The sequence below is a fragment of the Bubalus bubalis genome, chromosome 9, assembly GCF_019923935.1.
Source record: "Bubalus bubalis isolate 160015118507 breed Murrah chromosome 9, NDDB_SH_1, whole genome shotgun sequence".
Classification (NCBI taxonomy): Eukaryota; Metazoa; Chordata; class Mammalia; order Artiodactyla; family Bovidae; genus Bubalus; species Bubalus bubalis.
This window is the reverse complement of record NC_059165.1, coordinates 102,037,653-102,061,311: the sequence shown is the minus strand read 5'-3', so window position 1 is coordinate 102,061,311 and position 23,659 is coordinate 102,037,653. Positions and strand designations below refer to the sequence as shown.

Genomic DNA, 23,659 nt, shown 5'->3' with positions numbered 1-23,659 from the left:
ATGAGGTACCATTTCACACCAGTCAGAATGGCTGCGATCCAAAAGTCTACAAGTAATAAATGCTGGAGAGGGTGTGGAGAAAAGGGAACCCTCTTACACTGTTGGTGGGAATGCAAACTAGTACAGCCACTATGGAGAACAGTGTGGAGATTCCTTAAAAAACTGGAAATAGAACTGCCTTATGATCCAGCAATCCCACTGCTGGGCATACACACTGAAAAAACCAGAAGGGAAAGAGACACGAGTACCCCAATGTTCATCGCAGCACTGTTTATAATAGCCAGGACATGGAAGCAACCTAGATGTCCATCAGCAGATGAATGGATAAGAAAGCAGTGGTACATATACACAATGGAGTATTATTCAGCCATTAAAAAGAATACATTTGAATCAGTTCTAATGAGGTGGATGAAACTGGAGCCTATTATACAGAGTGAAGTAAGCCAGAAAGAAAAACGCCAATACAGTATACTAACGCATATATATGGAATTTAGAAAGATGGTAACAATAACCCTGTGTACGAGACAGCAAAAGAGACACTGATGTATAGAACAGTCTTATGGACTCTGTGGGAGAGGGAGAGGGTGGGAAGATTTGGGAGAATGGCATTGAAACATGTAAAATATCATGTATGAAATGAGTTGCCAGTCCAGGTTCGATGCACGATACTGGATGCTTGGGGCTGGTGCACTGGGACGACCCAGAGGGATGGAATGGGGAGGGAGGAGGGAGGAGGGTTCAGGATGGGGAACACATGTATACCTGTGGCGGATTCATTTTGATATTTGGCAAAACTAATACAGTTATGTAAAGTTTAAAAATAAAATAAAATAAAATTAAAAAAAAGGTGAATGTCTGAATTTTCATGGGACTGAAAGAGTATATACATTTGAAAAATTTAAATTATAATGAATGATCCTAATTTTAATAGACTTACTTTCCCACATTAATTCCTTAATGACCTCAAAATAAAACACACATTCCCAATTTTTCAGTGAGAAATTTGTTGTCCCAGTTAATGGGACAGGATATCTCCAGTTTGACTCTTATTTTCTTCTTCTACTTAACGTAGGGTTTCAACACAAAATGCCATTGCCCAAGGGAAGCTAAATGAGTGAATTGAGAGACTTAGTTCTCTCAAACTAAGTTGTATATGTGTGTTTGATTCCATTGCTGCTGTAACAAACTACTATTTGAGTGGCTTCTAAAAAAGAAACAAATTTATATCTTAAATTATGGAGGGTGGAATCCTGAAAAGGGTCTCACTGGACTAAAATCAAGGTATTTGTAAACCTATGATCCTACATGATGCTTCATTGGAGAATGCATTTCCTTTTCTATTACAGATTTTAAAGGACACATACTTTCTTTTGCTTAGAACATGTCCTCCATCTCCAAACCAGCTGTAAAGCATTTTCAAATGTCGCTCTCACTCCAACTTTCTTCCCATCTTGTCCACATAAGCAATTATAGTTAATTGAAACAATCATCAAATTGGAGAGAGGTGATGATAATTGTAGTAATCTGATTCTACTTTTTCTAATCATTTGTTCTGATATTTGAAGATAATATTCATGACTACTATGTTGTTCAAGTTTATAACATATAATTGTATGAACAAGTGACACTACTTCTGTCCCTTAGGGGTCACATGGAGAAGCTGGGAGATTGTGGATGTTTGCACAACACCTGTGACCGCAAGAGACATGAGACACACCCACTCTAGTATTCTTGCCTGGAGAATCTCATGGACAGAGGAGCCCGATGAGCTACAGTCCATAGGGTTGCAAAGAACTGGACATGACTAAAGTGGCTGAGCATGCACACACATGGACTGTAGCCTGCCAGGCTCCTCTGTCCAAGGCACGAATACTGCAGTTGGTTGCCATGCCCTGCTCCAGGAGACTCTTGTTTTGGGTACAAGTTAATCACTAAAGGGATAGTGCCTATGGCTTGAAGTATACATAATGGCCCATCTCCCGGAACCCTGCCTCCCATGTCTGCGTGTGCACACGTAGTCACTTCAGTTGTGTCTGACTCTTTGCAACTCTATGGACTGTAGCCCACCAGGCTCCTCTGTCCATGGGATTCTCCAGTCAAGAAGTGGGTTGCCATGCTGTCCTCCAGGAGATCTTCCTGGCCCAGGGATAGAACCCCCATGTCTGAATCTAAACTAAATTATCTTTGTTTACTTCACAAAAAACATCCTGATAATGTCCACCTGTAAATGGCTTCAGGAAAGAAGAAATGACATCCCCTCCAGAGCCTGGCTGGAACTAGGAGACAGTTGCAACACCTTATTCCCTTTTACTATACCTACCCTTTACCACTCTGCTCTATAAAGAAACATTCACACACAGTAAGGTGGTTCTTTGGGACACTTGATCACAGTTTTCTTGGTCTGCAGGCTTTCCATAGGGTCTCTATTGCTTGCCCCCAAAACAAGTAAGGGCTTGGAATCAGCAACAACAAAAACAACAACAGCAAGTACTCCATATGATCTATTTTATTTGAGAAGAAATTATCCTTGAAGGGATCCATGCAGTCCCTTGGGATAAGTGGGAATTTCCAAATATTTCACAAACAAGTTTGGGAATACAATGATGAGAGTTGAAAAATGAAAAAGGAAAAAATCCTGGTTATGAGAGATATTACAAAACATAAAATAGAGTTACATAAATTGTATAGAGAATTTGAAATCAAAATATAAATCCACCCCCTCCCCCCCCCCCAAAAAAAAAATGGAAGAGGCATGTTCTGTGTTCACAGTCTCATCAAAGAGTGGCAACGTTTGGCTCTTGTGTTGAGCTCTGCTACCCAGGGTGCTTCATAAGTCCTAGGATAGAGTCACCTTTTAGAGTCACCTTTCCAGAGTATTTTCAGACCTCTCTTTAAGTCTTTATTTCTCAGACTGTAGATGAAGGGGTTCAGCATGGGTGTGACCACAGTGTACATCACTGAGGTTGTTATGCTTGAGTGTGAGCTGTGGGTAGCAGCAGAGCTAAGGTATACTCCTGCTGCTGCTGCTGCTAAGTCGCTTCAGTCGTGTCCGACTCTGTGCGACCCCATAGACGGAAGCCCACTAGGCTCTCCTGTCCCTGGGATTTTTCAGGCAAGAACACTCGAGTGGGTTGCCATTTCCTTCTCCAAGTACACTCCTAAACCTGTGCAATAAAATAAGAGAGATGAGAGGTAAATAAAATGAGAGGTGAGATGCACAGGTGGAAAATGCTTTATACTTCCCCTGAGATGATGAGATTTCATGTATGCAAAACACTGTCTTAGAATATAAATAAATGATATCAAAGAGGGAACCACCAGCCAGGAACACAGCTACAAAATACCTCACCATGTTATGGAAAAAAGTGTCAGAATTGGCAAATTGGATCCTTTGATTGAGTTCACAGAAAAAATGAGAAATTTCTAAGACTGTACAGACAGACAGTCGCCACATCATTGAGCTTTCTAACAAGGAATGCAGGACACTGATCATCCAGCACACCAGCACCAATAGCCAACAGAGCCGGGGGTTCATGATGACTGTGTAGAGCAGGGGGTGACAGATGGCTGCATACTGATCATAGGCCATCACGGTCAGGAGGAAATTGTCCAACCCTGCAAACAGAATGAAAAAGTACACCTGGGTGATGCAGCCTTCAAATGTTATGATGTTGCTCTGGGTCTGGATGTTCCACAGCATCTTTGGTGAAGAGGAAAAGTTAAAATTTTACATAACTTCCTGCTCCTTCTGCCTCTGTAGCTCAGCTTGCTCCTTGCAAAGCCTAGATCACGTAGGTCACATAGTCTCACAATGTGGGAACTCACAATATTAGAAACTGGAGCTTATCTCACTCACCCTTGCCCTGCTCTTTGCAACTGCCAAGCCCCTGCAAATCTGCTTAATCATGCCTGTCCATGTACAAAATCTCTGTAACCCCTTTGTTTGGGCCTCAGGGTTTGGAGTGTTAACTCCTCTGGGCCCACCGGCATACATAATAAAGCTGAGTTCTCCAACTCTCTAAGAGTGGTGCTTGGCTTCTGGAGTACTGGTTTCTGTAACATTTCTGGGGGCCCCATCGAAATTCCAACCATACTGGCCCCTTAAGCTGCCACACTGGTGGATCAGCCATGTTGGAGCAAAGGAACCCCGAGACCAACGAGGAGGCGCGCCACCTGATGGTATTCTGGATTCTCTTTCGGACCAGTGTTCTGACTCTCCGGATGGCCAAGCCCCAACTGGACTCATTGGAGGGACAGACCAACTCACCAGGAATGGCCACAGGATCAGTTAAGGCCCTGGGCCAGTCCCCAGTCAGATCCTACTCCAATGGGTAGAAGAGTAGACTGATCACCTCCTTGGAGCTCCCAGGAAGGGAGCAACAGTTAAGGAAACCTGGGGACTTGGGAGAACGGAGGCATTGTGATAGCCTCTGAATGATTGTGAGTGTGAGTCTGCTGATTGAATGGAGTGAGAGAAATTTTTCTTTTTGGAAACTGCAAAACCAATTCTTTTTGCATATACAATTAAAAACAACTAGCTTGTTAAAGGCCTACCTAGGAGAAAGCTTGAAGTTAACCCTTTCCCTGTCCTTAAAATACACAGCCAACTTTGCCTGAGACCTCAGGCAAATTAGAACTTCAAGCAAAGAAAAAAAAAGGGGGGGGCGGTAAAAGAGATATTTTAACTCAAACGGAAAACTATAAGATCTCTGTCAATCTGTCTGTCTGGATTTATGTATGTCTCAGTGTATGTCTTTTGTTTTTTTCTGATAATACTGTTGAAGTTGTAATGAGTTCTAATTTAATTGGCCTAAAGAAAAGTAAGCGTTTACAAATCAAACAATTCTAAATACAAGAAAAATTAATCTAAATAAATTTCAGATTCACTTAAACTGGGAAATAGTCAATATTAAATATTAAACAAGTATTAATGCTTGTTTGCTAATCTAATAAGGAAGTAGAAGGTATGTTTTTAATAAAAAAGGTATAAAAAATAAAATTACATTTTATGAAGGGAATAAAAGTAGGTCTGACTTACAGGTGGCTGTTACGAAAAGTGATTAGAAGGTTTGTGGAAAGCTAAGTTTAAAACAAATTTAATTAAGTTTACCTAAATGAGTTTAAAGTAAACTGGTGCAAAACTTGAATTCAGCCTTTCTCTCTGTTAAGAGGACATACTTTCTTCAGATGTTGAACTGCTTTTAATAATAGGTTTAAGTTTCTTTACCTCTTAATTGATCTGTTCTATATTTACTTTTGAAATCTTTTGTTAACTTTGGCTAAGTAAATAACTATTATTTCACAGTAACTTACATGATCCTACCTGACTGTTATAAATCCTTTTGATATTTATCGATAAAACTTTCTAAATAACTTGACTTCTAGCTAACTTTGGAATGCTTCAGAGGGCCCCTGAGACAGGTAACTTAATAGCTACCTGGGTTCATTGGACATGTTAAATTACATGGAAGTACTGTTAAAGGGGTGATAAATCTTTTCAGGTTATACTGTATGGTTGATGTTACTAAATAGATATCTTAAAATTGTGTGAAATTCATATAGATCTGATATGCCCTGATAAAATATGGTCAATTAGAATTCTAGTTATCATATTAAAGTGTTCAATGACCAGGTTTCTTTGTCAATTGCAATAGAATCAGATTTTAAACATGCCTTCTATGGGTTTACTCTCATGCCTTTAGAAGAATACTGCTAGTTCTTCAAGATTTATGGAAAAGACTTTCTAAGGTTAAAGAGATAAACAAATTTTGTTATTAATGGTAAGCTGGTACTAGACTAGAATTTGGTCTTCTCTCTGTTTAGAAAGCAAAGTTTTCTTAGAATGCAGCTTTCGATAACAGATTATAAATTTATTTGTCTTTAAGTGATTTATATGAGATGGCTGGATGGCATCACTGACTTGATGGATGTGAGTCTCAGTGAACTCTGGGAGCTGGTGATGGACAGGGAGGCCTGGCGTGCTGCGATTCATGGGGTTGCAAAGAGTCAGACACAACTGAATGACTGATCTGATCTGATCTGATTTTTTATAGTTGTTTTTAAAATCTTTTGTTACTTTGGTAAAGTAAATAAATATTATTTAAGATTATGGTACATGTAGACAAAGCTCATTCTGCTTCTACAAAAAATAACCTTTCACGGTTAGACTTTTGCTATCCTGATGTTATTAAAACATGGCAATAGTCGCTTTTAAATCAAGAAATTAAAAATGGATAAACAACAGCTGAAAATCAAAGAGCCAGGGCTATGGGAAATCCAAGACAGCTGCTTGGTTTTTCCCAGCTCCCTGACGGACCTCATTTTTATTTGACAGGCTAAAGCCTTCCCTGGCTACAGTGTTAATGCCTTCACAATGAGTTCTCTCTCTCTCTCTCTCTCTCTCTCTCTCTCTCTCTCTCTATATATATATATATATATATATATATTTCACTGAATATTAAGTTCTAGTTTTGTTAATTAAGGTGTGTGCTTACCAAGACTCACTTCTGAGACAGTTCATTGATATGTTATATTGCTAAAAAGTTTAATTAAGTTATTAAAAAGGACACTCTAAGATTGTTTCTAAAGCTTATCTCAGTAACCAATCTCTGGATAAAGGCCAAATGCTCCATGATGTACAACCAGGAGATTAACACTTGGCCATAATCAAATCAGATGACCTGGAGGTATACCAGGCTATACCCAATGAAAGTTCTTGACTTAAATTCTTGTTTGTGACCTCACTAATAACTGATAGCTATATTATTTTCTATGTAGCATGCTTCAGAAGATTATTTATTATGTTACCAAATATGTGACCGAGCCTGTGATAAACTGCTGATATGCAGTTCCATATGAGATCAATAGTTGTAACAATGTAACTCTGCTGCTGCTGCTGCTAAGTCACTTCAGTTGTGTCGGACTCTGTGCTACACCGTAGACCGCAGCCTACCAGGCTCCTCCATCCAATGTAACTCTAGATATGGGAAGAAGCAACAAGAGGAAATATTTTTCTAGACCAAGAGGTTAGTAAGGCAGGTATGGTCCAGAGACTTTTGCTACTTACAAGGCCTGGTCTAGAGACAACACACTGAGTGGCCTGTCGATGGGATCTTTGTTAGACCTGGGAATGAGCCTTCCCAGCACTGCAGGACACAGTGACCATGAAATGTCCCCGAAACATGGTCAAATATGTGGCAAGGAAGGGGCCCTGCTGACTGAAAGTTGACCCTTGCCACCTGCCTCTACAAAGATTAAATCATGACCACTCGATGGACATGGGTTTGGGTGAACTCTGGGAGTTGGTGATGGACAGGGAGGCCTGGTGTGCTGCGGTTCATGGGGTCGCAGAGAGTTGGATAAGACTGAGTGACTGAACTGAACTGAACAAGATGCTGACCTTCAACATCCCTTTGAAAGGAGCTCAGTGTGGAGACAAAAAATAAGGCTCTCTGTGCTCTGGGAAAAACCCAGAAAAACAGCCCTTCAGCTAGTCAAATGTTTTTAGGTAAAGATTTTTATGAGTCCAAATTCTTGCATCTTCTCATACCTAGATAAACACTAATGTCATGAACCAATGTCTGGACCTGGTTCTCGTGGCTAGCCCCACAACAACTTTCATACTTCTATTAATCTTTGGGCCATATATCCTTAACTTTCTTGTTAAGTTTGTTTCTCCAAGTAGTAGTATGACAAGAATATCCCCTGGTCAACACCCAAACAATGCTGGAGCAAGCTGTCTTATTCTGTGGACTCTCATCTCCCTACATAAATGCACTCCGAACTCCTCAGGCTATTCTCCCTTTGAGATCTTATACAGAAGACCACCCCCAGTGATAGAAAAGCTCAAGGGAGACCACCAACAACTAGCTGACCTGGAGATGTCCCCAAACCTCCAGGCCCTGGGAAAAGTCTTCTGCTATATCGCTTGATAAGCCTTAGAAAGGACACCCATTCCTTTGGGCAATTGGGTTCATCCCTATCAGCCATGAGATGAAGTATGTGTTAAAGATTAGAAAACAAAACCAAATAAACCACTTTAGCAGTTTGGACAGGCCCTCATACAGTCGTCCTGGCACCCCCTACTGCTGTTAAAGTTACAGGTGTCATCCCTTAGATCCACCACACCAGAGTCAAGAAGGCAGCAGCTTCCTGTGATGAGGACACCTGGAAAGCAGTTCGGGATCCCCCAAACCTCCTCAAGGTCCGGTTTCAAAGACAACAGCACTCACCCATGAGGGACGCTGAGCCCTGCCCTAGTCACTGCAGAAGCTGACTAGTCAATGCACGGCAGAAGCCTGAGGATTCTTCAGCCTTGCTCCAGCCACACTCTGGCAGCTGGCTGGTCAATGCACGGTGGGAGCTTGAGGAGCCAGCTATCAAAATATCAATGGATTTTCATTGTCAATTCTGGCCTGTATCCCTAATCGGTATTACTGCTGTGCTCTTCGTTACAGGACCAACTAGACTCTCTGGTTGGGGTGGTTTACAGAATAGGAGAGGGCTTGACCTACTGACAGCTGAAAAGAGAAGACTCTATCTCTTCTTGAATGAAGAATGCTGCTTTTATGTAAACCAATCAGAAATAGTCAGGGACATGGCCCAACAGCTAAGGGAACAAATCATAGAAAGGAGAGAGAAACTAGCTAATTCCTGGGGTAATTGGAACAATATCTGGAGCTGGACTTCGTGGCTTCTCCCTTTAACTGGTCCTCTCTTCATATTCTTTGTGGTGCTCTTGTTTGGCCCTTGTATTCTCAACCCTATTACCCAGTTCATAACCTCTCAAATTAAATCCAAAAAGGTGCAAATGGTAATAGCTCAATATAGCCCCTTAAACGAGGGGGAGCTCTGAATGACCTACCAAAACATGAGATGGTGCTTTCTGCAACGAGTGATAGAAGCATCAAGAAGGGGGAATGAAGAGGAAGAGTTAAAATTTTACATAACCTCCTGCTCCTTCTGTCTCTGTAACTCAGCTTGCTCCTTGCAAAGTCTGGATCACATAGGTCACTTAGTCTCAGAAAGTGGGGACTTACAATACTAGGAACTGGAGCTTATCTCACTCATCCTTGTCCTGCTCTTTGCAATCACCAAGCCCCTGCAAACCTGCTTAATCATGCCTCTCCATGTATAAAAACTCTGTAACCCCTTTGTTCAGGGTTCAGAGCTTGGAGTGTTAACTCCTCTGGGTCTGCTGGCTTAATAAACCTGAGTTCTCTGACTCTCTGAGTGTGGTGCTTGGTTTCTCAAGTACTTGTTTCTGCAACATTGGGATGGTGGTGGAGGTGAAGCAGATGTCTACAAAGGACAGGTTGGAGAGGAAAAAGTACATGGGGGTGTGGAGGTGGGAGTCTGAGCTGACGGCCAGGATGATGAGCAGGTTTCCAAACACAGTGATCAGGTACATAGAGAGAAAAAGTCCAAATATGAGAGGTTGAAGTTCTGGTTCCTCTGAAAATCCCAGAAGGTGAAATTCTGAAACCCCCGTTAAGTTCTTTGGTTCCATTTGGTGGTTTGACTACCAGGAAAGGGAAAAATTACATGACTATTTTCACACAAATGGGCATTACTCATATGATTGAATTGCTATCTTTTTTATTTTCCCATAAAGATATTAATGTCAATATTTTGTTCACAGATTTTGTGTACTTTAGGTAAACTACCCACTTCAGTATTCTTGGGCTTCCCTTGTGGATCAGCTTGTAAAGAATCTGCCCACAATGCTGGAGACCTGGGTTTGATCCCTGGGTTTGGAAGAACCCCTGGAGAAGGGAAAGGCTACCCACTCCAGTATTCTGGCCTGGAGAATTCCATGGGCTGTATAGTCCATGGGGTCTCAAAGAGTTGGACACGACTGAGCGACTTTCACACTTCACTAGGTAAACGCCTGTGTCATCTCTAATTAGCAGACTTGTCTAAGAGTCAGTGTTTTCCCCAAGATGTCACATATTCAGAGTTTTGGTGAGAAATTCTTTCATGCATCTGAAAAATATAAGTTGAATAGTGACAATGTCCCAAGTACTGTCTATGCAGGGAATGTAGTTTGCTGAAAACAAAAGCTCCTAAGATCCCATTTTGGAGACAGAATTATATAGCATATAATTATATAGCATATCAGATGGTGACAGGTGTTATGTAGAAAAAGGAAGGAGGTATGATGTACAGAGTCGAAAGGGAGTGTGATTTTTCATGTCTGTTTAGGCAAGACCTGTGAACAAGGTGTTATTAGAACAGAGACCTCAAGGATGACAGAACTAGGGCCATGAGCACACCTGGGGCAGTGCATCTTGGCAAGGGAGCAGCTAATTTGAAGGTCCTGAAGAAGATGCTTGTTTAAGATGTTCCAGTCCAAAAAAGAAAGCCAGTCTGGTGAGGGACATGAGCAGGAGGGAGGGGAGAGATGGTGTCAGAAGATGTTCAGGAACAAGGTGTTCTCCCTCTTGCCGCTGAAACATCAAGTCACAAAGGAGTTCTTCATTCATGTTATGTATCTTTTATATTTTAAGGAATTCACTGTTATAAAAAGCCATATGAGAGACAATTGAAGGAAAATGCAAAACCAAATGCTAAATGAAAAATTTATAATCATTGTTGTTCAGTCGCAACTGAAAGGGTAACAAGGCAGGAAGGCTAGGGGTCTCCAAATGGAAGAAATAGGCTGCAAGTGCCAGCCATTTTGTAATCTCTCTCTTAAGTGGCAGGAGGAAACAAACTGCAAGTGTCAGATCTTTTCCCCCTTCTCTATACAAAATTAAAAGGCAGTTTCTTTTAAAATTCTGTGTTTCCATGAAAACACCTGATTCCACCTGAACTTAACTTTTTTCAAACCTTGAGCTAACTATGTGCACTGGGACAACCCAGAGGGATGGTACGGGGAGGGAGGAGGGAGGGTGGTTCAGGATGGGGAACATGTGTATACCCGTGGCGGATTCATGTTGATGTATGGCAAAACCAATACAATATTATAAAGTAATTAACCTCCAATTAAAATAAATAAATTTATATTAAAAAAATAACGTGTTTTTGTTTTGGAAATGTTCTCTTAAGCTATGTTAATGAGACTGTGTATTTGCTTGGGAATCTGCTTCTCTTTAAGATTCATGCCAATTGTTTTATGGCCTGGGATAACGCACCTTGTGCAGATGTTGTCTCAAAATGCATATTGTGGGTGAGGGGCTTGGTGCCACTCTCTGAGTTTTGAAACATTTCCTCTTAGCAGCCTGCTAATAGGTGTATAACTTCTTGCTAAAAACTAGCAAGGGGGCACTCTTTCTGCCTGCTTCTGATGTCTATGTCAGAAGCTTTCTCTATCTCTTTTATACTTTAATAAAACTTTATTACACAAAAGCTCTGAGTGATCAAGCCTCGTCACTGGCTCTGGATCTAATTTCTCTCCTCTTGAGGCCAAGAATCCCAGTGTCTGTCACGGCTCAGCAATAACCTTTCACTACATCGTGTTCCATTTTTTGCAACCCCATGAACTGCATCCATTTTCATTTCTGTTTAAGGCAAGAATTTGAAAATGAAGCATATTGAAGCAGGATTCCCTGTTCTTCACTATCTCAGGGAGTTTGCTCAGACTTACATCAACTGAGTTGATGATGCCATCCAACCATCTTGCTCTCTGAGTCATAATATTTTAATAATATCACTAATTCAATTTTTTTTATTATGAAAGGCATTTAAAGAAATAAGATGATAGCAAGTTTTATAGTATGAGACAGAAACACTATTCAGGTCATAATTTTCTCTTATATGGAAATACATGGATTCCAATATGCATATGGAAGATAAGGGTGATATTTATTCAAATGTAAAGAAAAGAGCCTATCAGATGGAGGCTGACTACAATGCAATTTTTAGTGATAGATTTAGAACAAAAAGACAATAAGGGATGCGGAAAGTAGTTGGAAATATGCAAAAGTGTATCTTATTTGCACTAAATATGAAGAAGAACATCCATTTTCATTTCTGTTTAAGGCAAGGATTTGCAAGTGAAGCATATTGAAGTGATCATTAAATTAAATTAAAAAAAACAGAACAATGGAGAGTACTTAAGATGCCTGGCTCAGATTTTTCACATAAAAATTTTAAATTCTCACACATTCTACACAAATAGTTATATACATACACGACATATTTAAGTGGTAACAGCAATCTTAATGACAAAAATCCAGTTTCTAGTTTGAAAGCATATAATAAATAAACAGGAGCAAAAACATACTGCACTTCCTATAGGAAAGCAAAGGACTTGAATGGGTCAATTTTAAAATGAGGAAGTAATGGGCAAGTGAATTTATTTAATTTAATCTTATTTAATCTTTAACATTTATTCAATCTTATAGGCAATGAACAATTGCAGAGTAAGCTCGTTGGCATACCCATTTTCGCATAATAAAAAAATTTTAAATTTTAATATTAAGAGGCTGGAAATACCGTGAAATGTATGTCTCTAGAACTGCTGTTGCAAAAAATTGTTTGCCAGTATTCCTTGTTCTGGATCTATTCATTATAGTGAAATACACTTCTTTGAAAAATATCCTACTTCACTGTACATCCCCCCATAGCTATAACCTATATCTGTATTTCAATTAATTACAAAGGTCCTTGTACTTATGCCCCACTTTTACTGAAAACACTTTGTACCTCTCATTCCCTGTTCTTATTGGGCTTCCATGTCCATCATTTAATGGTCAATGTTGACCCCTGGATTATTGAGTTCAGTATTCACTTCTATGCATAGTGAAATAATCCATTAATTTATCAGTCAAAACAACAAACAACTGCAGTGATCATGACTCTGTGTTTAGTATACATTGGTGCTCAGGTGAATTCAGGTCAATATTCGTGGCTGTCATTCCATTTGACTGTCTCTTGTAGTATTTACTGGTCTCTTGAACTCACCTGGGTGGAGTTTCTGACAGCAAGATCTCAACATACATGGCCCAACTCATCTTAATGGAGACAGAGACTCTGTCTACAGACTAGATTGTGGAGTCAGGTATTGGTCCCCCAACTAGAGTTCTGACTCTGCAAGCACCAACCAATCTAGTCCAAGGTTGCATAGGCAGAGGGACTACAGCAAAGGAAATATTTATGGCTCCTTATGTCTGATGGTTAGCATGTTTCCGTTTTGTAACTACCACCTCTAATAATTGATTTCCCTGTGGGACAGTGGTCTGGTCAGATAGAAAAAGTTTCCTGCTCATACTCTGTGTCTGGGACTCAATGTTACAAGCCAGATGAATTCAGTATTCAGTGTTTATTACTTCTTTAATAAATTCACCAGTCTTCCAAAGGAATAAGCCTTAAGGTCTCAACACCTCATCCCGTCTCTGAGTTCAAATTTTCTCCAGAGTCTAAGCTTGAGGACTCTGTCTTGGTTAGATCCCTAATCAAGGCATTGACTTCACTCCTGGTGAGCCACAGTCCTTCATATCTAGAGAAAATTAGCATTCCCACCTTCAAAAGTGGGATAATTTTATCTTAAATATAAAACTCTGGGCAGTGTTGTGCTTGGATTTATGACAGTTTTGCCAAAACAGGAGCTTCACACTTACAGCACCAGCTAAGAGCTGCCAGGATTTCCTTCATTAGAAAATGTTTGTTATAAGAGTTGCATGGATTTTAGTACTATATAGGGACTGCATAACTTAATATTTAAAAAACTCCATTCTATGTAATTAGTTTAGTTGCTCAGTCATGTCTGACTTCTTGTGACTCCACGGACTGCAGCACGCCAGGCTTCCCTGTCCATCACCAGCTTCTAGAGCTTGCTCAAACTCATGTCCATCGAGTCAGTGATGCCATCCAACCATCTCATCCTCTCTTGTCCCCTTCTCCTGCCTTAAGTCTTTCCAAGCATCAGGGTCTTTCCCAATGAATCAGTTCTTTGAATCAGGTGGCCAAAGTATTGGAGTTTCAGCTTCAGCATCAGTTCTTCCAATGAATATAGGACTGATTTCCTTTAGGATGGACTGGTTGGATCTCCTTGTAGTCCAAGGGACTCTCAAGAGTCTTCTCCAACACCTCAGTTCAAAAGCATCAATTCTTCCGTGCTCAGCTTTCTTAATAGTCCAAGAATATAAGCCAGCAAAAATTATGTAGCATGGCAGCTGGTGGTGGGTAGTATGAAGAAAAAGAAAGGAGGTATGATGTACAGAGTCGAAAGGGAGTGTGATTTTTCATGTACGTTTAGGTAAGACCTGTGAACAAGGTGCTATTAGAACAGAGACCTCAAGGATGACAGAACTAGGGCCATGAGCACACCTGGGGCAGTGCATCTTGGCAAGGGAGCAGCTAATTTGAAGGTCCTGAAGAAGATGCTTGTTTAAGATGTTCCAGTCCAAAAAAGAAAGCCAGTCTGGTGAGGGACATGAGCAGGAGGGAGAGTGAGGAGAGATGGTGTCAGAGAATGTTGAGGAACGAGGTGGGCTCCCTCCTGCTGCTGAAACTTCAAGTCACAAGGGGTTTTTCATACATGTTTTTTACCTTCTGCACTTTGTGAAATTCAATATTAATAAAGCCATATGAGAGACAATTAATGGAAAATCCAAAACCAAATTCTAAAGAAAAGGTTATGATAATTATAACAATATCACTAATTGAATTTTTTATAATAAGACATTGAAAGAGATAATACAACAGCAAGTTGTTATGAGATGGAAGCACTAAGTTAGAATTTCCTCTTACTTAGAAACATATGGATTTCAATATGCATATGGAAGATAAGGGTGATATTTATTCAAATGTAAAGAAGAGAAGTTTTCAAATGGAGGCTGAACATGATGCAACTTTTAGAGTAGGTCTAGAACGAAAGGACCATAAAGAGTAAGAGATGTGGAAAGGAGTTCAAATTATGCAAAAGTGTGATTTATCTGTACCACATACGAAGAACATCCCTTTTCATTTTTGTTTAAGGCAAGGATTTGCCAGTGAAGAATATTTAAGTGATGGCTCAATTCCATCAGTTAAAAAAAATTGGAGAGAGCATAAGATGACTGATGCAGGTTTTACCACGCAAAATTGAATTCTCAGAAGTTCTACACAAATAATTGTATACATACATGACATATCTAAGGGCGAACAGCAATATTGATCATAAAAATCCAATTTCTAGTTTGAAAGCATATATTAAAAAAAACAGGAACAAAAACTTGCTGAATTTCCTATATGAAAGCAAAGAACTTGAACAGTCAGGTTTAAAAGGAGGAAGTAATGGGTTAATGATTCTACCAGATCAAATCAGTCAATCCAAAGGAAATCAGTCCTTAATATTCATTAGAAGGACTGATGCTGAAGCTGAAGCTCCAATACTTTGGCCACTTGATGCAAAGAACTGACTCATTGGAAAAGACCCTGATGCTAGGAAAGATTGAAGGCAGGAGGAAAAGGGGATGATAGAGGATAAGATGGTTGGATGGCATCATCGACTAGATGGATGTGAGTATGAGCAAGCTCTGGGAGTTGGTGGAAGACAGGGAAGCCTGGCATGCTGCAGTCCATGGGGTCACAGAGTCGGACATGACTGAGTGACTGAATTGAACAGAACAGAACTGAACCAAACGGTTCTATGCATATGTTTAATCTTATAGGTAATGAAATAATTGCAGGTTAAGCTCTTTGGCATACAATTTTGATTTAATAAAACTTTTTTATTTGAATATTAAGAGGGAGGAGACACTGAAATGTATGCCTCATCAAGGGCTGTTGCAGGGAAATGTTTGCCAGCATTCTAGGTCTGGATCTCATTCATCATAGTCAAATATGCTTCTCCTTAGAAAAACATCCTACATCACGGTACATCCCTCCACCAGCTAATTCCCTATATCTCTACTTTTCCTGCCTATACTCTGTGTCTAGGATACAGAGGATATAGTTTTACATTTTCTGCACACCGAATTGTCTTCACCTGAACTTTTGAATGAGAGGTATATGAGTTCATTTCATATGCATAATCAATTCTATCTTTTCAATGCAAGGACCCATGAATCACATCAAATAATATACTTCTGAAAAAGTTTGAATTGATATATTCAAAGAAGATATATATATATATATGTATATGTATATAATCAAGACAAATTGAAAGGTATTCAACAAATTAAAAGGTATTATTGTTGTTTAGTGGCTAAGTCATTTCTGACACTTTGCAACCCCATGGACTGTAGCCTGTCATGCTCCTCTGTTCATGGGCTTTCCAAGGCAAGAATACTGCAGTGGGTTACTTCTTTCTTGTAAATTTATTCTCCATTTATATCCATGCTCTTAATGGGACTGTAAATTGGTGCAGCTACTATAGAAAAGAGTAGGGAGATGCTCAAAAAATTAAGCATAAAATTACCTTATGATCCAGCTATTCCAATTTGATTATTTATCCTAAAAATATGAAATCACAAATTGGAAAAGATATATGTGCCCCTAGGTCCATCACAACATTATTTTTGATAGCCATATATGGAAACAACTTAAGTGCCCATTATTGGATGAATGGATAAAGAAGAAGGCACATATGTATGTAAAATGTAATTCTACTCAGTTATATAATGATGAAATCTTGGAGGAGGAGATTAAGATGGCAGAGTAAGAGGATGTGGACTCCACCTTGCCCACAAACACATAAAAAATAATCTACATATTACATATATACACAACTATATTTAAAACTGGAGAAGGAAATAGCAACCCATTCCAGTATTCTTGCCTGGAGAATCCTATGGACAGAGGAGCCTGGCAGGCTACAATCTATAGGGTCGCAAAAAGTTGGACACAACTGAGCGACTAACACACACACATATTTAAAATAGATAACTAATAAGGACCTACTGTATAGCACGAGGAACTCTTTTCAATACTCTGTAATCGCTTACATGAGAAAAAAGCTAGAAAGAGTATATATGCATACATGTATAACAGATTCAGTTTTCTGTACCCCCGAAACTAACACAGTGTTGTAAATCAATTAAGAGAAGTCGCTCAGTCGTGTCCAACTATTTGCGACCCCATGGACTGTAGCCTACCAGGCTCCTCTGTCCATGGGATTTTTCAGGCAATAGTACTGGAGTGGATTTCCATTTCCTTCTCCAGGGGATCTTCCCAACTCAGGGATCGAACCCGGGTCTCCCGCATTGTAGACAGATGCTTTACCATCTGAGCCACTAGGGAAATCTGTAAATCAATTATATCACAGTAAAAATTTTTAAAAAGTAGGTGCATTAAAAAAACTCGTGATAAAATTCAACATCCATTCATGATAACAATCTTCATCAAAGTGGGTATCAGTTCAGTTCAGTTGCTCAGTCATGTCAGACTCTTTGTGACCCCATGAACTGCAGCATGCCAGGCCTCCCTGTCCAGTACCTGTTCCCGGAGTTCACTCAAACCCATGTCCATTGAGTCGGTGATGACATCCAACCATCTCATCCTCTGTCGTCCCCTTCTCCTCCTGCCTTCAATCTTTCCCAGCATTAGGGTCTTTTCAGATGAGTCAGCTCTTCACATCAGGTGGCCAAAGTATTGGAGTTTCAGCTTCAGCATCAGTCCTACCAATGAACACCCAGGACTGATCTCCTTTAGGATGGACTGATTGGATCTCCTTGCAGTCCAAGAGACTCTCAAGAGTCTTCTCCAACACCACAGTTCAAAAGCATATACACAATGGAGTGTTACTCAGCCATTAAAAAGAATACATTTGAATCAGTTCTAATGAGGTGGATGAAACTGGAACCTATTATACAGAGTGAAGTAAGCCAGAAAGAAAAACACCAATACAGTATACTAATGCATATATATGGAATTTAGAAAGATGGTAACAATAATCCTGTATACGAGACAGCAAAAGAGACACTGATGTATAGAACAGTCTTATGGACTCTGTGGGAGAGGGAGAGGGTGGGAAGATTTGGGAGAATGGCATTGAAACATGTATAATATCATGTATGAAACGAGTCACCAGTCCAGGTTCGATGCACGATACTGGACGCTTGGGGCTGGTGCAATGGGACGACCCAGAGGGATGGTATGGGGAGGGAGGAGAGAGGAGGGTTCAGGATGGGGAACACATGTATACCTGTGGCGGATTCATTTCGATATTTGGCAAAACCAATACAATATTGTAAAGTTTAAAAATAAAATAAAAAAAAAGCATCAATTCTTCAGCACTCAGCTTTCTTTATAGTCCAACTCTCACATCCATACATGACCACTGGAAAAACCATAGCCTTGACTAGATGGACCTTTGTTGACAAAGTAATGTCTCTGCTTTTCAATATGCTCTCTAGGTTGGTCATAACTTTCCTTCCAAGGAGTAAGTGTCTTTTAATTTCATGGCTGCAATCAACATCTGCAGTGATTTTGGAGCCCAGAAAAGTAAAGTCAGCCACTGTTTCCCCATCTATTTGCCATGAAGTGATGGGACCGGATGCCATCATCTTAGTTTTCTGAATGTTGAGCTTTAAGCCAACTTTTTCACTCTCCTCTTTCACTTTCATCAAGAGGCTCTTTAGTTCTTCTTCAATTTCTGCCATAAGGGTGGTGTCATCTGCATATCTAAAGTGGGTAGAGAGGGAACATATCTCAGAAAAATGGCATTTATGACCTAAACACAGCCAAGCTTGTATTCTACAGTGAAAAGCTTAGAGTCTTTCCTCTAAATTCAGGAACAAGACAAGGATGCCCACTCTCTCTACTTCTAGTATCCACTCCTAATACTTCAAAATACTTATGACATTTCCCACAGAAAGGCAATAAATATTCCTAAAATTCAAGGCTTCCCTGGTGACTCAGATGGTATAGAATTGGCCTGCAGTACAGGAGACCCAGGTTTGATCCCTTGGTCAGGAAGATCCTCTGGAGAAGGAAATGGCAACCCACTCCAGTATTATTGCCTGGAGAATCCCATGGACAGAGGGGCTTTGGTGGGTTACAGTCCATTGGGTTGCAAAGAGTTGGACACAACTGAGGGATTAAAACACATACATGGCTAAAATTCATATGGAACCACAAAAGAATCTGAATTGTCAAAGCAATTGCAAAACAAAGCCAATCAACCAACCAACCAAAAAAAAAAAAAAATCCCCATGACAACGAAATTGGGTTTATCATTCTCCTAAACTTCAGGCTGTACTGCAAAGCTACAGTCATCAAAATGGCACGGTACAGTCACATACAATCAATGGAACAGAATAGAGAGCTGAGAAATAAACCACACACTTATGGTCAATTAACCTATGACAAAGTAGGTAAGGATATTAAAAAAAAAAAAAAAGTCTTTCAACAAGTGGTCCTGGGAAAATTGGACAGCTACATGTAAAGAATTAGATTAAAATATTTCTCACACCATATACAAAAATAAACACAAATGTATTAAAGACTTAAAGGTAAGACTGGAAACCATAAAAATCATAGAAGAAAGCATAGGTAGAACAGTCTTTGACCTAAATCATAGCAATATTTTTTTGTATCTGTCTTCTAAAGCAAAGGAAATAAAATTAAAAAATAAACAAATGTGACCTACTTAGACTTGAAAGCTTTTGCAAAGCACAGAAAGCCATTCACCATGAGGAGACAACTTACTGGAGAGCTTATTGATACAACAATCAAAGTAAACAAATGTGAATTGTAAACATCTGATATTTCTTATTTCTGGCATTTGCATCAATATTTAAGACAGTATTCATGATCATTCTGTTTTTCAGGTTTACTTCAAAAAACTGTATTAAAATGTGATTCCATTGAGGTTACTTTCTAGGAAACCAGAGGGAGATTGGAATAAAATAAATTCTTGGGGAGAAAAATTGGTGAGTCTGAATTGCAGACTAGGCAGGAATTCAACCTCTCTTTGTCACTTGCCCTTTGATCATAACAATTGAAGAAATTTCTGATCATAATGAGGACTTATAATGGATGATATTCACATTCATTGATTTTTTTTCTATTATGGCTAACTTTAGAAAAGAGTGAGGTGTTTAATTTAGAGCTATGGAATGACTCGTGAGTGGGCAGCACTGGAAATTTTCAAGGGGAAACAGGAATATAATACAGTAAGTTTCCTAGATATGAATGAGTTCCTTTCCAAGAGTGTGTCCATAAGTCCAATTTGTTCAGAAGTCCAACACAATTAGCGTACCCAATGAACACAATCAGTTTCCCTGGAGAAATGGCAACCCACTCCAGTATTCTTGTCTGGGAAATCCCATGGACAGAAGAGCCTGGTAGGCTACAGTTGATGGAGTCACAAAGAGTCAAACACAACTGAGTAACTAAACCACCACCATCACTATAATAGGTTCATACTACTTTTCACACAAATAACATATGAAAAACAAGTACAAAACATAAAGAAAACCATCTTAAGCTTACTGTATAGTGCCTTGAGAAGTAGTAGTAGAGTACAGCAGCTGGCATATAGGCTTTGGCTTTGAGTGAACAGACAATAATTATTAACTGGAGGAGGGAGAGGAGATTGGAGATGGTAGAGCTGAAGGATCATTAGCAGTAGGAGATGGAAGCTGAAATTTCACTCATACCTGATGCTGATGGCACAGGTTCTGATTCCTTGCTGGATTCATTTGATCTATCCTTTTGAAAAAAAGTTCCCTCATAGCTCCCAGGCTACTCTGGTCGCTCAGTTTGTAAAGAATCTGCCTGCAATGCAGGAGACCCTGGTTCAATTCCCAGGTCGGGAAGTTCCCCAGGAGAAGCGATAGGTTACCCACTCCAATATTCTCTGCTTTCTCTGGTGGTTCAGATGGTAAAAAAACATACCTGCAATGCAGGAGACCTGAGTTTGATCCCAGCTTGGGAAGAGCCTCTGGAGAAGGGCATGGCAACCCACTCCAGTATTCTTGCTTGGAGAATTCCATGGACAGAGGAGGCTGGTGACTATAGTCCTTGGGGTCACAAAGAGTCGGACACAGCTAGCACTTGAAAAAACAATCTGCTGATGTCTTGGTGTAGCTTTTTCTGCCATCAGAGATGACACGGCAGCACTGGATTGCATTCTGAATGGCTGCTGCAACCTTCGTGTACCATTCTACATTCAGGTCCTACACCTCAAAAACTAATTTGTTCTTGTTGTTCAGTCACTCAGTCATGTCTGACTCTGTGAGACCCCCCTGGAGAGTCCATGGAATCCCCTAGGCCAGAATACTGGAGTAGGTAGCCTTTCCTTTCTCCAGGGCATCTTCCCAACTCAGGGATTGAACCCAGGTCTCCCGCATTGCAGGTGGATTCTTTACCATCTGAGCCACAAGAAAAGCCCAGTTTCTGCTGTATGACATAGTAAATTAGCTACTTGTATACATATATTCCAGAGAAGGCAATGGCACCCCACTCCAGTCCTCTTGCCTGTAAAATCCCACGGATGGAGGAGCCTGGTAGGCTCCAGTCCATGGGGTCGCTAAGAGTCGGGTACGACTGAGTGACTTCACTTTCACTTTTCACTTTCATGCATTGGAGAAGGGAATGGCAACCCACTCCAGTATTCTTGCCTGGAGAATCCCAGGGACAGAGGAGCCTAGTGGGCTGCCCTCTATGGGGTCACACAGAGTCGGACATGACTGAGGCGACTTAGCAGCAGCAGCAGCAGCATACATATATTCTCTCCTTCTTGAACAGGCTTTCCTGTCCATCACCATTTCCCAGAGTTTATTCAGACTCACGTCCATTGAGTCGGTGATGCCATCCAACCATCTCATCCTGTCGCCCCTTCTCCTCCTGCCCTCTATCTTTCCTAGCATTGGAGTCTTTTCCAATGAGTTGACTCTTTGCATCAAATGCCCTCTCAAATAAAGAAAATCCCCTTGCTATTTTTTGTGTCATGATTCCCTCTGGTTCTTCAGTTACATCTTCATTCTCTTGTCTTAGTCGTTTCTCTGGTCCTCCAATTCCTTCAATTCCTCTCTCCAGTCTCTTAGTTATTTTCATTTTCGTTTCCATCATTTTTACTTCGTGCTTCTTAGCAGTACCAACAACATCACCACTGCTTTTATGCTTGCTTCTGGACATCCTGAGATTGAAATAAAGAGAGTTACTGTACCCTATACAACACTGTACTGTAAAGTACACAAAAGCACAACCACTTGTAGAGGAGGCACACATGTGACAACATATGCAAGACACTTTATATTTTATTTGAGAACAAATTGTTCTTAAGAAACACATCTCTTCATAGGATAGTGGGAATTTCCCAATTGTTCAGATCCAAGGTTGAGAATAAATCTGAGAAAGTGGGAAAACCATAAAACAGAAAAACTCTTGTATATGAAAGAGAGAGTGAGCACACACTTCAATAAATTGAGTGACATAAACTGTATGGACATGTTGAAATAAAAGAAATGAAAATTCCAGGAAATAAATAGAAGGAGCAAGTTCTACTTTCACAGCCAGATCAAAGAATCTGATCAAAGATTTGCAATTTCAAGCCCTGGATCTCTGAATCCTTCAATTATGTGCCTTTCTTTATCTCAGGACAAGTGTCCTTTTTATAGCTGCCATTCTGAAGAATGCCTTCAGAGCCCTCTTTATGTCTCTGTTCCTTAGACTATAGATGAAAGGATTCAGCATGGGTGTGACCACAGTGTACATCATTGATGCTGTTGCACTTGACTGGGAGCTGTGGGTAGCAGCGGAGCTAACATACACTCCTAGGCTTGTACAGTAAAATAAGGAGACAACTGAGAGGTGAGATACACAGGTGGAAAATGCTTTATGCTTCCCCTGAGCAGATGAGATTCTGTGGATGGAAGACGCTATCTTAGTGTAAGAGTAAAAGATTCCAGTGAGGGGACCACCAGCTAGCAGCACAGCTGTGATGTATATCACCAAGTCATTAGGAAAGCTGTCAGAACAGGCAAGTTGGATCATCTGATTGAGTTCACAGAAATAGTGAGGGATTTCCAACTCTTCACAGAAGGACAGTCTCAACACCATTAAGGTCTGTAACAATGAATGCAGGACACTGATGGCCCAGCTAACCAGAACCAAAATTCTACAGACTTTTGGATTCATGATGACCGTGTAGTACAGGGGGTGACAGATGGCTGCAAAGCGGTCATAGGCCATTACTGTCAGGAGGAAGTCATCCAACCCTGCAAACAGCATTAAAAAATACACCTGAGTGATGCAGGCTTCATAGGTTATAACTTGGCTTTGGATGTAGATGTTCCATAGCATTTTGGGGATGGTGGTGGAGGTGAAGCAGATGTCTACAAAGGACAGGTTGGAGAGGAAGAAGTACATGGGGGTGTGGAGGTGGGAGTCTGAGCTGATGGCCAAGATGATGAGCATGTTTCCAAACACAGTGATCAGGTACATGGAGACAAAAAGCCCAAATACGAGGGGTTGTAGTTCTGATTCCTCTGAGAATCCCAGGAGAAGAAATTCTGAAGGTCTTGTTAAATTCCTTTGTGCCATGTTTTGGAGATGACTACAAAGAAAGGGGAAAATGACATGTTTAACTTGCATCCTCACATTACTGAAATGCTACCATTTATATTTTGTGGTTAAAAATTAATTTAAGTATTTTGTTCTTGGATTTGGCAGAGTATACAGTCTTGAAAAACCAATTCTCCTAAAATCCAGTCATGGAGAGAGAATATAGGAAATAAAAAAGTACAGCATGTCGGTGACAGAGACTATGAATAAATGAAAGCAAGT

The 23,659-nt window shown here is 40.2% G+C and overlaps 1 protein-coding gene across 1 annotated transcript; it reads right to left on the bottom strand.

Annotated features, from left to right (window-relative positions):
- Window positions 1-22,462: 22,462 nt before the first annotated feature.
- On the bottom strand, window positions 22,463-23,449 carry LOC102392823 (olfactory receptor-like protein OLF4). Its single transcript, XM_006073535.2, has one exon. It carries the CDS (start codon window positions 23,414-23,416, stop codon window positions 22,463-22,465), a length of 954 nt encoding a protein of 317 aa, XP_006073597.2. The 5' UTR covers window positions 23,417-23,449.
- Between the last annotated feature and the right edge of the window lie 210 nt (window positions 23,450-23,659).